Source organism: Ictalurus punctatus, chromosome 29 (genome assembly GCF_001660625.3).
Source record: "Ictalurus punctatus breed USDA103 chromosome 29, Coco_2.0, whole genome shotgun sequence".
NCBI classification, from domain to species: domain Eukaryota; kingdom Metazoa; phylum Chordata; class Actinopteri; order Siluriformes; family Ictaluridae; genus Ictalurus; species Ictalurus punctatus.
Genome location: NC_030444.2, coordinates 6722983 through 6735615, shown reverse-complemented (window position 1 = coordinate 6735615; position 12633 = coordinate 6722983). Strand labels below are relative to the sequence as shown.

Genomic DNA, 12633 nt, shown 5'->3' with positions numbered 1-12633 from the left:
GATAATGTAAAGGGGAAAAAGGGATTTTGAAGCTATATTGACAAATTTGACCCAAACACCAATTTAAATACTTGGATTCTTGGAATTTTAAAGGTTTGGAGTTGGGGCACTTACATTAAGACTGGTTATCCCTCTTCCTTTCCTGCTCTTCAGGAATATGTATTGGCCCACACAGAGATGCCAGCTACCCTTGAAGGAGCAGAAGGGGCTATCAAGAAGCAGGAAGACTTCATGACAACCATGGATGCCAACGAGGAAAAGATTAATGGCGTGGTGGAGACGGGCCGCAGGTTGGTCAGTGATGGGAACATTAACGCTGAACGCATCCAAGAGAAAGTGGTCTCTATTGAGGAAAGGTACAGTGAAGCACATTCTCGACAGTTATAAATATCAATGTAAGGCAAAGTAAACAAATGGTTTTGAGCGTATGGTGTGTTTTTACAGGCATAAGAAGAATCGTGAGGCAGCCCGTGAGCTTCTCACAAAGCTGAAAGATAACCAAGATCTTCAGAGGTTCCTCCAGGACTGCCAGGAGGTGAGCTACACTTGTAGATTCTTTTATTGCTGCGTGAGATAAATATTTATCTACTTTCATATGGGGCTTTTGTCATTAGCTGTTACATCCTCTTTCAAAAATTTTGATACAACATAACACTTCCAGGAATTACTCTTATTCTTATGGGTATATTCATAAGCAATGCACACACAAGTTGACAGTAGTATGAAAAGGTGCAGATGGAGCTGTGTATGTGTGCATTTCTGATCTTGTTGTGTAATTGCCTCTCCCACACTTCCAGTTGTCCTTGTGGATCAGCGAGAAGATGTTAACAGCACAGGACATGTCCTACGATGAAGCACGCAACCTGCACAGCAAGTGGCTGAAGCACCAGGCTTTCATGGCAGAACTGCAGTCCAACAAAGAATGGCTGGAGAAAATTCAGAAGGTATAAAGCTGATTACAGAATAAAATTTAATTATATATGTATACCAAAATGAGGTAATTGCTGTAAGGATTGCCCACCATATATTTTCAGTAAATGAGATGTAATATGCTTTACATTATATCTGCATTGGTTGCAAGAATAGGGCTAAAGTTCAGAAAAGTACAATTACGAATTACAAAAAAGATGAATTATATGCTAAGCTTCTTAAGTATAGTATCTGTAACCATTTATAATATTAAATCACTTACATGATTAGCTTATAACAAGATTAACCAGATTTTTTTGGATGTATTGCAAAAATTATACATTAGCAAGTGAGAATATCTTGAATATAGTTGAATGTATCTAATATTTTACTGTAAAAGGAATATACATACATGTTAAGCCATGAAAGTATCTTGTTCTTGTGTCAGATAATTTGACTGCTTTCTGAAAATAAATGCTTAAAATAAATATCAATAGAACAAGGCAACTTCAAACTTGAAATTGGAAGACATGTAAAGTAATTTTATATTTGTTTTACTGTAATCTCATAATGAGTAGTATTAAATTCACATATTTTTGCTTGCTAAGTTTACTCATTTTAGGAGTATGAATTTTTTTAAGCCATCATTAATGCACTGGTTTTAATCTCCTAGAGACTGGAAACATATATACACCCTGCCCTAATTAAAAACACCTAATCCAACTTATTAGGTGAACTTTGGGAACCTTCATGTTCTCACTACTCAGTAGTGAATGTCCCATTCAGCCAGAACAATCTTTTGTGTTTCCAGCACAAAGATAAAATGTATATTAATATACTTACTATATATAATCTTCATCTCAATATATAAACAATAGTATTAACAATATATGGAACTTTTTGGACTTTTGGATCCTGCTGATGGCTGTCTAGAAATCTAGCTTGCTAATTTATATAATATTAGCTTTCTCATTCCTCATATTTTCTCATCTTCATGAAGGATGGCACTGCACTGGTGGCTGAGAAGCCAGAGACTGAGGCGGTGGTAAAGGAGAAACTGGAGTTTCTGAAGAAGATGTGGGATGAGCTGGAGTCAACAACCCAGACCAAGGCCCAGTGCCTGTTTGATGCCAACAGGGCCGAGCTGTTCACGCAGAGCTGCGCTGACCTAGACAAGTGGCTCTCTGGTCTGCAGGGCCAGATACAGTCAGATGACTTCGGTAAAGACCTGACTAGTGTCAACATCTTGTTGAAGAAACAGCAGGTACTGTATGATCCACATGTTCAACTGAGGCTTTGTTCTAGAGCAATAAAGCAAAACAATATAATGGTTAATGGTTCTAGATTTCCAGAAGGATTTTACATAGATCCATTCAGGTTGTAAAATGTACCAGTGCTCGTCACTGTGACAGTGCTCTAAAGAGGTACATTTATTGTAACTGTAAATTTAAGGAGCATAATTAGTAATCCCAGATTTTTCCCAGAGATGACATATATGAAGTTGTATGGTATTTGTAAACAATCAATGTCAATTATATATATATATATATATATATATATATATATATACACACATACACACACATTTTTTTAAACATTGAAAAGTCCATGAAAAATGGGCTTTATGTCTGGTCACAAATGTGACCGGTAGTAGAACACAGGAGACTAGGTCTATGGTGTTAATGCATTTACAAACTGACAAACCTACAGCGGTTTGTTTAAAGACTGGGTTAAATAGTTGAATAGAAATGAATGTTTTATTCCATTAACAAAGAAGTACTTGAGTCACCAACATCACCACAAGTTGTTTTTGGAAGGATTTCAAGAAAAGAACCTCTACTCTCATCCAAAAACAAATTCAAGCATCTTCAGTCTGCCAAACATTACTGGAACTTCAAATAGGATCGGGTTCTATGGTCAGATGAAACCAGAATAAAGCTTTTTGGCAATAAACACCAGATGTGGTTTTGGTACACACCGAGAGGTAACCATATGGAAAAGTACCTCATGCCCATGATTAAATATTGTTGTGGCTCTTTAATGTTTTGGGGCTGTTTCTCTGCCTCAACATTTTTTTAGGATACATGGCATCATGGACTCAAATATCAACAGATGTTAAATGAAAACCTGACTGCCCCTGCCAGAAAGCTTCAAATTGGTTGTGGTTGGATCTTCAAGCAGGTCAATGATCCAAAACGTACAACAAAATCAACACAAAATGGTTTACTGAGCACAAAATCAAGGTCCTGCCATGGCCATCCCAGTCCCCTGACCTGAAACCCATAGAAAACCTGTGGGGTGAACTGAAGAGGAGAGTCCACCAGCATGGACCATGAAATTTGAAGGATCTGGAGAGATTCTGTATGGAGGAATGGTCTCGGATCCCTTGCCATGCATTCTCTAACCTCATCAGGCATTATAGAAGACTCAGAGCTGTTATCTTGGCAAAGGGAGGTAGCACAAAGCATTGACTAAAAGGGTGTCAATAATTATTGCACGCCTATATTTAAAAATTATGAGATTTTTTATTTTTTATATTTTTTATAAACCTGAATTTTGTTTGCAATTGTTTGATATCCATAAGAGCAGAGTATTTTTGTGAATTTTTTTTAAACAAAAGATGAAAAGGTTCAACAATAAAGACAATTTTTCACAGCCGCCTTTGCTCATATTTACCAAGGGTGCCAATATTAATATCTGACTCCATTGGCTATGGTCTTGGTCTTGACTCGGTCTAGGCAAAGGTGGTCTTAAACTCAACAATACTAAGAACTATTTTAACTATCAGGGGAATCCTAGAGGATCTCTGTTCCCTAAGAATGTGTTTTAGAAATTGTGAAGGCTATGAAATCACAAAAATACATACTATTTGAGGTTATATCTTATCACAAGCATAATTATTTAAAATGTTCTTGTCACAGTACCATTATACCCTTTAGAGTGAGATCCTTAATTGGCTCCCACTTTAAGGGTTTAAATATCCCAAGCATAAATGTTTCTCTATACATGTACAGTTGAACACACGTCGTTGATTTTTGCTAAATGTTTCTCCCCCTGTGGCTCATTCATAGCTGGTGCTCGAGCATCACTAAGTAGTTCACACTAACGATTGCATAATCACACCCTCCCCCCCTCCCCTCACAGTTATGTAACCTCTCTTTCAGCTCAGTGATGTTGTAAATGAATCCAGTACATGCAAGTGTATGGTCTGTGTGTGGGTGTGTGTTTGTGCACCATACATAAATGTGTGAGAGAGGGAGTTCACTTGAATGCTGAGAGTACTATGTAAATATGTGTATGTCTGTCTATAGTATAAATGCAATCTGTTATGGACTTATATGATACATGCTGAAGAAATGGTTTTGGCATTATGTAAATTAGAGCAGAAAGCGTGTGTGCGTGCGTACGCATGTGTGTGCGCGTGTGTGTGTGCAAGGGAAGAAGCATGCACTACTCGATGTGTGAGATATGGGAAGAGGTTGCTCTGGATTTTCATTTCCTTTTTTCCTTTGCTTTCCTATCTTGTGCTCTTCTCCAGATGCTTGAAAGCCAGGTGGAAGTGAGGCAGAAGGAGGTGGAGGAGCTGCGCACACAGGCCCAAGCACTCAGCCAGGAGGGTAAGGGATCAGATGAAGTGGACGGTCTGCGCTGTGGCGTGGAGAAAAAGTTCCACGAGCTGCAGGAGCCACTGAAGAAACGCCGGAGCAACTTGATGGCCTCACGTGAGATCCACCAGTTCAACCGTGACGTGGAGGATGAGATTGTGAGTTCTCGACTACGTGTTGTGTAAAACTTTATTGTACATTATTGTCTGGTACATGTATCACTGCCCCCTAGTGGATGTGTTTACATTAAGTTTAAGTACTGTATATTAAGGATTAAACTGATACTAATGCATTATTTGGAATGACAGACAATGTGATACACATACAGACACAAATAGGAGACACACTTTTTCGCTCCTGTTCTGGTTTAGTCTAGAGATGTGCATCGGGACTGTTATTCTACTGGGTGCTAAAAAGAAGGTTGCAAAAGTGGTTGCAGGGCAATAACGACCATGGCACTTATATTTTGGGAAATATATACACACACACAATAATGGCAAAACCCTTTTGGGTTTAAGATACAGATTTGCACCCCAAGTGAACATGTGCACAACATTTGTACATGTCGCAGGCGGAGAAGTCTTAATCAACGATGAGTATTTCAGCATGACATGAATGAATAATTCATATTTACTTTTAACAATTTTTAAAAAATTTGTTAAAAATATGTATGAAACTGGTTTCACCACAGGCCTGTGCTTAGATGGTAAACCTTGTAAAAGCCCAGCACAAATTCACAATGTTTTTTTCCTTCTTTTTTTTAAAAAAAAAAAAAAAAAAAAAAAAAAGCTCTGGGTTGAGGAGAGAATGCCAATGGCCACATCTACAGAACACGGCAATAATTTGCAAACTGTTCAGCTTCTCATTAAGAAGAACCAGGTGAGTACTAAATGACTGAAATATTAAAACCCAGATAAAAATCTCAAGTCCTATAGCCTATAAAAGAAATGGTTAACCAATAGTGATTTGTCATTTAAATTCTCAGAGACTAATCCCATACGTTTATTTATTCTTTATTATCAACATTTATTATCGCATTGGTTATTTTGCCTGAACTCTCACCTTATCACCTGCCCCTGTATTCCTGTCACCTCACTAGACTCTTCAAAAGGAGATCCAGGGTCACCAGCCACGTTATGATGACATTTTTGAGAGGAGCACACATATCTTAAAGGACAACAGTCCTGTCAGTGCAACAATCCGCCAGCGGTTAGATGAGCTAAAGCGGCTCTGGCACTTGATCCAGGAGGAAGTGGAAAAACGCCACAGACGCCTAGAGGAAGCGCACAAAGCCCAGCAATACTACTTTGATGCAGCGGAGGCTGAGGCATGGATGAGCGAGCAGGAGCTGTACATGATGTCAGAAGAAAAGGCAAAGGTGAGGAAAGCCGTTATAAGTACGTATTTCAGAAGTGAGGCCTCTTGCAGTCTCTATTACCATTTATTCAGATAGTATTAGATTCTCAGGGTGACGATAAATATTTGCAGATCTTATTAATAGTAAAACATAATAGTTTCTAGCAGATTTCTTTTGCTGTGTTTGTTTTTGTCACTTATATTTAGGATGAAGATAAAGTGACTTAAACAGGAACTCTTTCAAAGTATCCATTTTGTGATTACTGGGGGTATTTAAACCTGTTTGGAATTTTTTTCTCAGGGAGGGTAGGAGAAAATGCTGACAAACAAAATCACAGAGTAGTACTTGTAAAGGATTGTGTCAGAAAAAGTCTTAGTTTCTGATTCATTGTAACTAACGAAAATAGACTGCTGATTTGTAATAAATGTTTAATTTCTTGGAGCCTATAATTAAAGTTACCAGTGCATCAGGTCTGCTGCCCCTCTGGGTGTTAATTGAAAATGTACCTGTCTAACAATTGTTTTTTTAAGAATTGCGAGAAGTTAAAACTGGAATGTTAGTCTATGCTGTTGGCCAGATGTTACAAAAGACGAGAACTTACAGAAAGGCATGTTATTAGAAAATAGACAGAAGCTAGATGCATCCAAGTAAAAATAAAAAGGCTATGTATTATATCATCTCAGCACTAGCAATGTGTCTAACATTAGGAGATTATATTGTATAAATCAATAGGGTGCATTGTGTAAAACAGTAAATACATTTTATTTCAAGCTAGATAACATTAGACTATTACATTATGTACACTGGTAGTAAAGATAGTAGAAAGATAGTTAACAGTATGCTAGCATTTGGCTAATTAGTTTTAATTAATTAATAAGTTGCAGTAAATAAATTGGGTACAAAATAGCATCTACTAATTTATGGCATGTCCAGAAGTGAAAACAAAAACTCCTATCAGTTATTTTTTGCAAAGGCAACATTTTACAATGCACACTTTGACCATTTCTGTTATCTGTAAAAATTAAAGAACATCTGTGAAAACCTCAAACACTCAGTGTCTTCTTAGTATGAAAATGCTAACTTTTGCACTGGACTGTGCATAATATGTTTTGTACATCTAATCTCACCTTGTTTGTCACTGTCTCGTTCTTTCTGTCTTTATTTCATGCTCTTTCTGCCATTCTCTACAGGATGAGCAGAGCTCTGTGGCTATGCTGAAGAAACACCAGATCCTGGAGCAGGCAGTGGAGGACTATGCTGAGACAGTGCACCAACTCTCTAAAACCAGCAGGGCCTTAGTGGCTGCTGGACACCCAGAAAGGTGCGGATATGAACAGTAGGATGCAGTGGATGGCAGGATGATTAACAGGAAAAAAGAGTCCGGGACACTTTTGATTTCATGAGTGACTCGTCCATTGTTGAGTTTTGTGATTTGGCTAATTTTATCTGAGAGACATGGAAACTCATTTCCACTGTTTTAAATGAATCATTTATTCTAAATATGTTAACAAAATAATTGAATCAGTTATCCTTACAGTTTTCTGACAGTTATGATAATAATCTTGAGCTGAAAATTTATCCTTCATTAGTGAGAGAATCAGCATGCGACAGTCTCAAGTGGACAAGCTGTATGCCGGTCTGAAGGACCTGTCTGAAGAAAGACGTGGGAAGCTTGACGAGAGATCCTGCCTGTTCCAGCTGAACCGTGAGGTTGATGATTTAGAGCAGTGGATCGCGGAGAGAGAGGTGGTGGCAGGTTCTCACGAGCTTGGTCAGGACTATGAACATGTCACTGTAAGTCCTCTGACATACATTTCTATATATCCTGGCGCACAGCTTTGCAATTTCTACCAAGAAATTTACAGAGAAAATGTGTTTACCTTTCCAAAAATTAGTCTAACTGAGGATGTGTAAAACATACATAAAACATATATATACATAAACATGACTGACCAGCGAGACGTAACTGCGTACAAAAAGTCCAGCAGTGGACCCTTTTATTTTTCCAGTGTATCGTACAATCGTACAAACATTGTACAATCGTACAAACATTGTTTCATCAATTATGTTTCATTATCAGATATTTCCACATTATTTCTCATAATAATATATAGCACCTTTAAGCATGAGCCACTGATAAACATGGACATTTTATATGAAGATATTGGAATCTCTTATCTGTTAGCTTTGTAACTGGTTAGTTTCAAGACTCTGTTTACACCTGTTTTCCAAAATATCAGTATTATATCTTGATAGGGATTAACTACATAAACTGTAGACTTGTTTAAAACAGATTTAAAGCCAATCTCAAATTGTTTCAGAAAGTCTGAGGCAAATTTTCTCCAAACAATATACAAACGTCAATGCATCCGTCTCTCCAAGCCACATATGACCACCAAAACCCTTCACAATCTATTATGCCATCAAGCATGACACCCATGATTGCCATATAGCAAGGCAAAAGCATGAGCAGCTCCCATACTATCTGAAGTATACCAGAGCCTACAAGGCGCTTGCCTGCCATCGGGAGCAACTTGGGGTTCAGTATCCTGCCCAAGGACACTTCAGCATGTAGATTCATGTGGGCCGGGCATTGAACCAATAACCCTACGATTAGTGGACAACCTGCACTACCAACTGAGCCACCACCGCCCCATAACAGATGCAAGAATTAAAAGCAAGACAGAACTTGGAGTGGTCGTGATAAATATCACACAGATGGTGTACACAGGCAGTACACATATTTAATGATCTCCAATCTGGTATTTAAATGTTTTTTTTTTTTTAACACAGATGCTACAGGAGCGGTTCCGAGAGTTTGCCCGTGACACGGGAAATATTGGTCAGGAGCGTGCTGACACAGTCAACAAAATGGCAGATGAACTGATCAACTCGGGTCACGCAGACGCTGCCACCATTGCTGAGTGGAAGGATGGGCTCAATGAGGCTTGGGCCGACCTGCTGGAGTTAATCGACACTCGCACGCAGATCCTGGCTGCGTCCTATGAACTACACAAGTTCTACCATGATGCCAAGGAGGTGCTTGGACGCATCTTAGACAAACACAAGAAGCTCCCAGAAGAGTTAGGCAGAGACCAGAACACTGTAGAGGCACTGCAGAGAATGCACACCACTTTCGAACATGACATACAGGCTTTGGGAACACAGGTAGGGGTCCCTGAATATGTGCACTTGCAGCTCTGAGATTCTTCCACAAGCAGCTTGAAATATAATTTTTCTAGCACAGATGGCATCCAGCAGTTTTAATATATTTTTTACCTAAATAAAATATAAAGGATCAAGTGCTTTGCTATTTGTGACGCAGGTTAAGCAGCTGCAGGAGGATGCGGCACGTTTGCAGTCAGCCTATGCAGGAGATAAAGCTGAGGATATCCAGAGGCGTGAGGCTGAGGTGCTGGAGGCCTGGCGTTCTCTGCTGGAAGCATGCGACGGCCGCCGTGTGCGTCTAATCGACACCAATGACAAGTTCCGCTTCTTTAGCATGGTGCGAGACCTCATGCTTTGGATGGAGGATGTCATCCGGCTCATTGATGCACAGGAGAAACCAAGGTATATTTCATGATTTATACAATTAGCTGCTCACTATTAATATTTTTGCAATATACAGCACCTTTAGAGAGCAGTTAGGAGATAGAGGCCTTTGGAAATTAAAAAGACAACTTTTTTGTTACTAGGACTGAACCTTAACTAACTTCTTGGTTAGTTATGTGTAATATGGTATTAATGAGTAATTAATAGAAAAAAGAAGGAAGTGACTTATTAGCATTATGAAAACTGCATTAATGAAATCATATGTTGGATTTTGGTGTAGTAACACAATAAAGATCGTCAGAATGGACTGCAAGAGGAAGTTAAACAGGTTGTAAAGATGCAGGGGAAGGAGTAGTGTGGTAACTAAAAGGAAATGAACACAAGACTGCATAAGAACAAGAGACAAAGAAATTCAATAAGATTGTAATGACATTGTCTGTCTGTGTCATATCCTATCCTGATGCTTTTCAGATGTTTGGGTTTAAAATGCTAGAATATGAAAAGGACCTGGCCTAATGTAAAACATTTGTTGTTAATCCTTGTTCAATTTAATTCCCGTTCAAAAAGAAATGAATTTGTTTATTTAGGGATGTTTCTTCCGTGGAGCTTTTAATGAACAATCACCAAGGCATCAAGGCTGAAATTGATGCTCGCAATGACAGCTTCACAACCTGTGTCGAGTTAGGAAAAACTCTACTTTCACGAAAACACTACGCTTCTGAAGAGGTGATTTGTTTCTATATCTCTACTCTTTATCATGTCTGTCTATCACAAGTTATTGCAGTAGATGGTTACAGGATATGAAACGCAGACTGAATGTGGCTGTATGAAAATAAAATCTAAGGAATTCTTGTATATCGTGTGTAACACAATTGGTTTATACTGTAATTTTTGTCTATTTTTGTTGACTAAATGCAATTTTAGTTGGAGTATCATTAACTGAAATCAGTCTACATGACGACAAAAATTTGACTACATCTTAATTTTTTTCTTTCAATGACTATCACTAAATTTAAAAGAAAATGAGAAAAAATTCTAGGATGTTTTATCGTACACATTGACTGTTTGCATGTAAAATTCTTTCTCAGTAATCATTAGGGATGCACCGAGTGTTCGGTAACCGAAATTATTCGGCCGAAAATAGCCAAAAAAAGCATTTTCGGTGTTCAGCCAAATGAGTGAAAAGGCCGAATAAATATAGCCAAATAGCCTAGCACCCAGAGTGAGATGCGCGAATTTCACAACCTCCACTTCCAGCAGCGAGCTTGGAGCGATGAGGGGGCGCGCACATGCACGAGCTACGTACACGAGCACATGCTCTTTGGATGTTGACAACTGTAACATTGTTTACTGTGGACACGTGTGTTTAATTGTTTCTGTTCCGGAGTATTCTGTCACGTCACGAGACGTAAGGGAGTAGAGTATGGAAGCAGGTAAAGATGTATTTATTTAAGGTCAGCCAGACAAATTTATTTTTTATTTCAGGGAACATAACATTAACAACGTATCTAACTATAGTATATCTGCTATAATACTCTGCGAAGTGTACAGGGATGCGAGCGATATATATCTCCAAAATAATCAGCCGTATAGAACCGAATAGAACCATTTTTTGCACTCTTGTCAATGCACTTTTTAGTTGTAGGCTAGTCCTAACATAGGCTATTCAAGGGGGGCTCAAAGATGACCATATAAAAATATTTTTATTTTACTCATTTATTTATTTAAAGTTATATTGTACCTTGTTGGTAGCCTATGCCTGCTGGAATAAAAAAAAAAATGTTCAGTGTTAAATATTTTGAAATTGTAGTTTTTTTAATTAATTTTTTTCTTTGAAAAGCAAGACAAAATAGTAAAAAGCACATTTTGACTATTTAATTCATGCAATGGTGGAAAGAAAATGGCAAAATAAATGGAAAAAACGTGTTCGGTATTCGGCCTTCGGCCAAGTTTTTCATTATATTTGGCTTTGGCCAAGAATTTTCATTTCGGTGCATCCCTAGTAATTATGAACCCAGATTATCTGTGGCTCTTTACGACATACAACGATACTTTAAGATGTTACAAAATTTTAAGCATTCTTTATGTAGTTTTTTTCCTTTTTCCTTTGAGATTGAAACTGTTTTGAAAAAAAAATTAATCCTCTCCAATCACATTTAAACATTTTAAGTGATATGAAGTGGTTTTTAAAATTAAGTATTACATTTAACATAAGGGTGCCTGTTTTTGCCTGAAGAATAATGGTATCTTGTTTATGAGCACCTTTCAGGGTGCCCAGGAACACTGTATAGACACACAACAGAACACAATAATACATGTAACTGTAATAGGAAGCGGAAGAATAGGATGAAATAAACTTGAAATAAACTTTAAACCTAAATTACATTATGTTCAGTATGTATACATATGATGTTAGCCATAAGACATTTCTTCTGTCCCCTGCTCAGATCAAAGAAAAGTTACTCCAGCTGACAGACAAGAGGAAAGAGATGATTGACAAGTGGGAAGACCGATGGGAATGGCTGCGACTGGGTAACCCTAGTTAAATCTAATTTAATTGAATACAGTCTTGCTGTGGTGATCTGGTGGTTTGACTGTATTTTATTTGGCTTCAGTTCTGGAGGTGCACCAGTTCTCACGGGATGCAGGTGTGGCTGAGGCATGGCTGCTGGGCCAGGAGCCATATCTGTCCAGTCGAGAGATGGGTCAGAGTGTGGATGAGGTGGAGAAGCTCATCAAGAGGCACGAGGCGTTCGAGAAGTCAGCCGCCACTTGGGAGGAGCGTTTTGCTGCTCTGGAGAGGCTTACCACTGTGAGAGAGAGAGTGGAAACTTTGTCACTGAGCAAGAAATTGATGGGAACCATATACTCTTTTCCAGTATATTAAGTGTGCGTGTGGTTTTAGATGGAATTACTGGAAGTGAGAAGACAGCAAGAGGAAGAGGAAAGGAAAAGACAGGCACAACCTGTAGAAGCTCCCCCTGGTGACACAGCATCACCACAACAGAGGTGATTTTAATGACATGATTTAGCCTGATTTATAGAGTTTGTGTTCCCAACAAATTTCACAAAGGTGTAGGAATTTAGTGAATTGGATTAGGGATTTAGAAATAGGTGTTTTGTTCCAAGTTTTGACATTTTGTAGGGATGCTAGACCTCATTTTTAATGCCCATGGAGTGTATAATAATACTATATCACAAAAGCATTTT

The 12633-nt window shown here is 38.3% G+C and overlaps 1 protein-coding gene across 5 annotated transcripts in view; it reads left to right on the top strand.

Annotated features, from left to right (window-relative positions):
• LOC108260989 (spectrin beta chain, non-erythrocytic 1) overlaps nt 1-12633 on the top strand; it is a 108486-nt gene that overhangs the window by 85211 nt on the left and 10642 nt on the right. For all 5 annotated transcript variants that reach the window (XM_053677575.1, XM_017461779.3, XM_017461777.3 and 2 more), the window contains 15 exons: nt 154-356; nt 445-535; nt 798-944; nt 1910-2173; nt 4448-4672; nt 5304-5393; nt 5614-5892; nt 7062-7192; nt 7461-7665; nt 8665-9039; nt 9197-9441; nt 10011-10149; nt 11871-11955; nt 12039-12235; nt 12329-12432. In XM_053677575.1, coding sequence (XP_053533550.1) covers nt 154-356; nt 445-535; nt 798-944; nt 1910-2173; nt 4448-4672; nt 5304-5393; nt 5614-5892; nt 7062-7192; nt 7461-7665; nt 8665-9039; nt 9197-9441; nt 10011-10149; nt 11871-11955; nt 12039-12235; nt 12329-12432 — 2780 coding nt within the window. The remainder of the gene's footprint in view (nt 1-153; nt 357-444; nt 536-797; nt 945-1909; nt 2174-4447; nt 4673-5303; nt 5394-5613; nt 5893-7061; nt 7193-7460; nt 7666-8664; nt 9040-9196; nt 9442-10010; nt 10150-11870; nt 11956-12038; nt 12236-12328; nt 12433-12633) is intronic.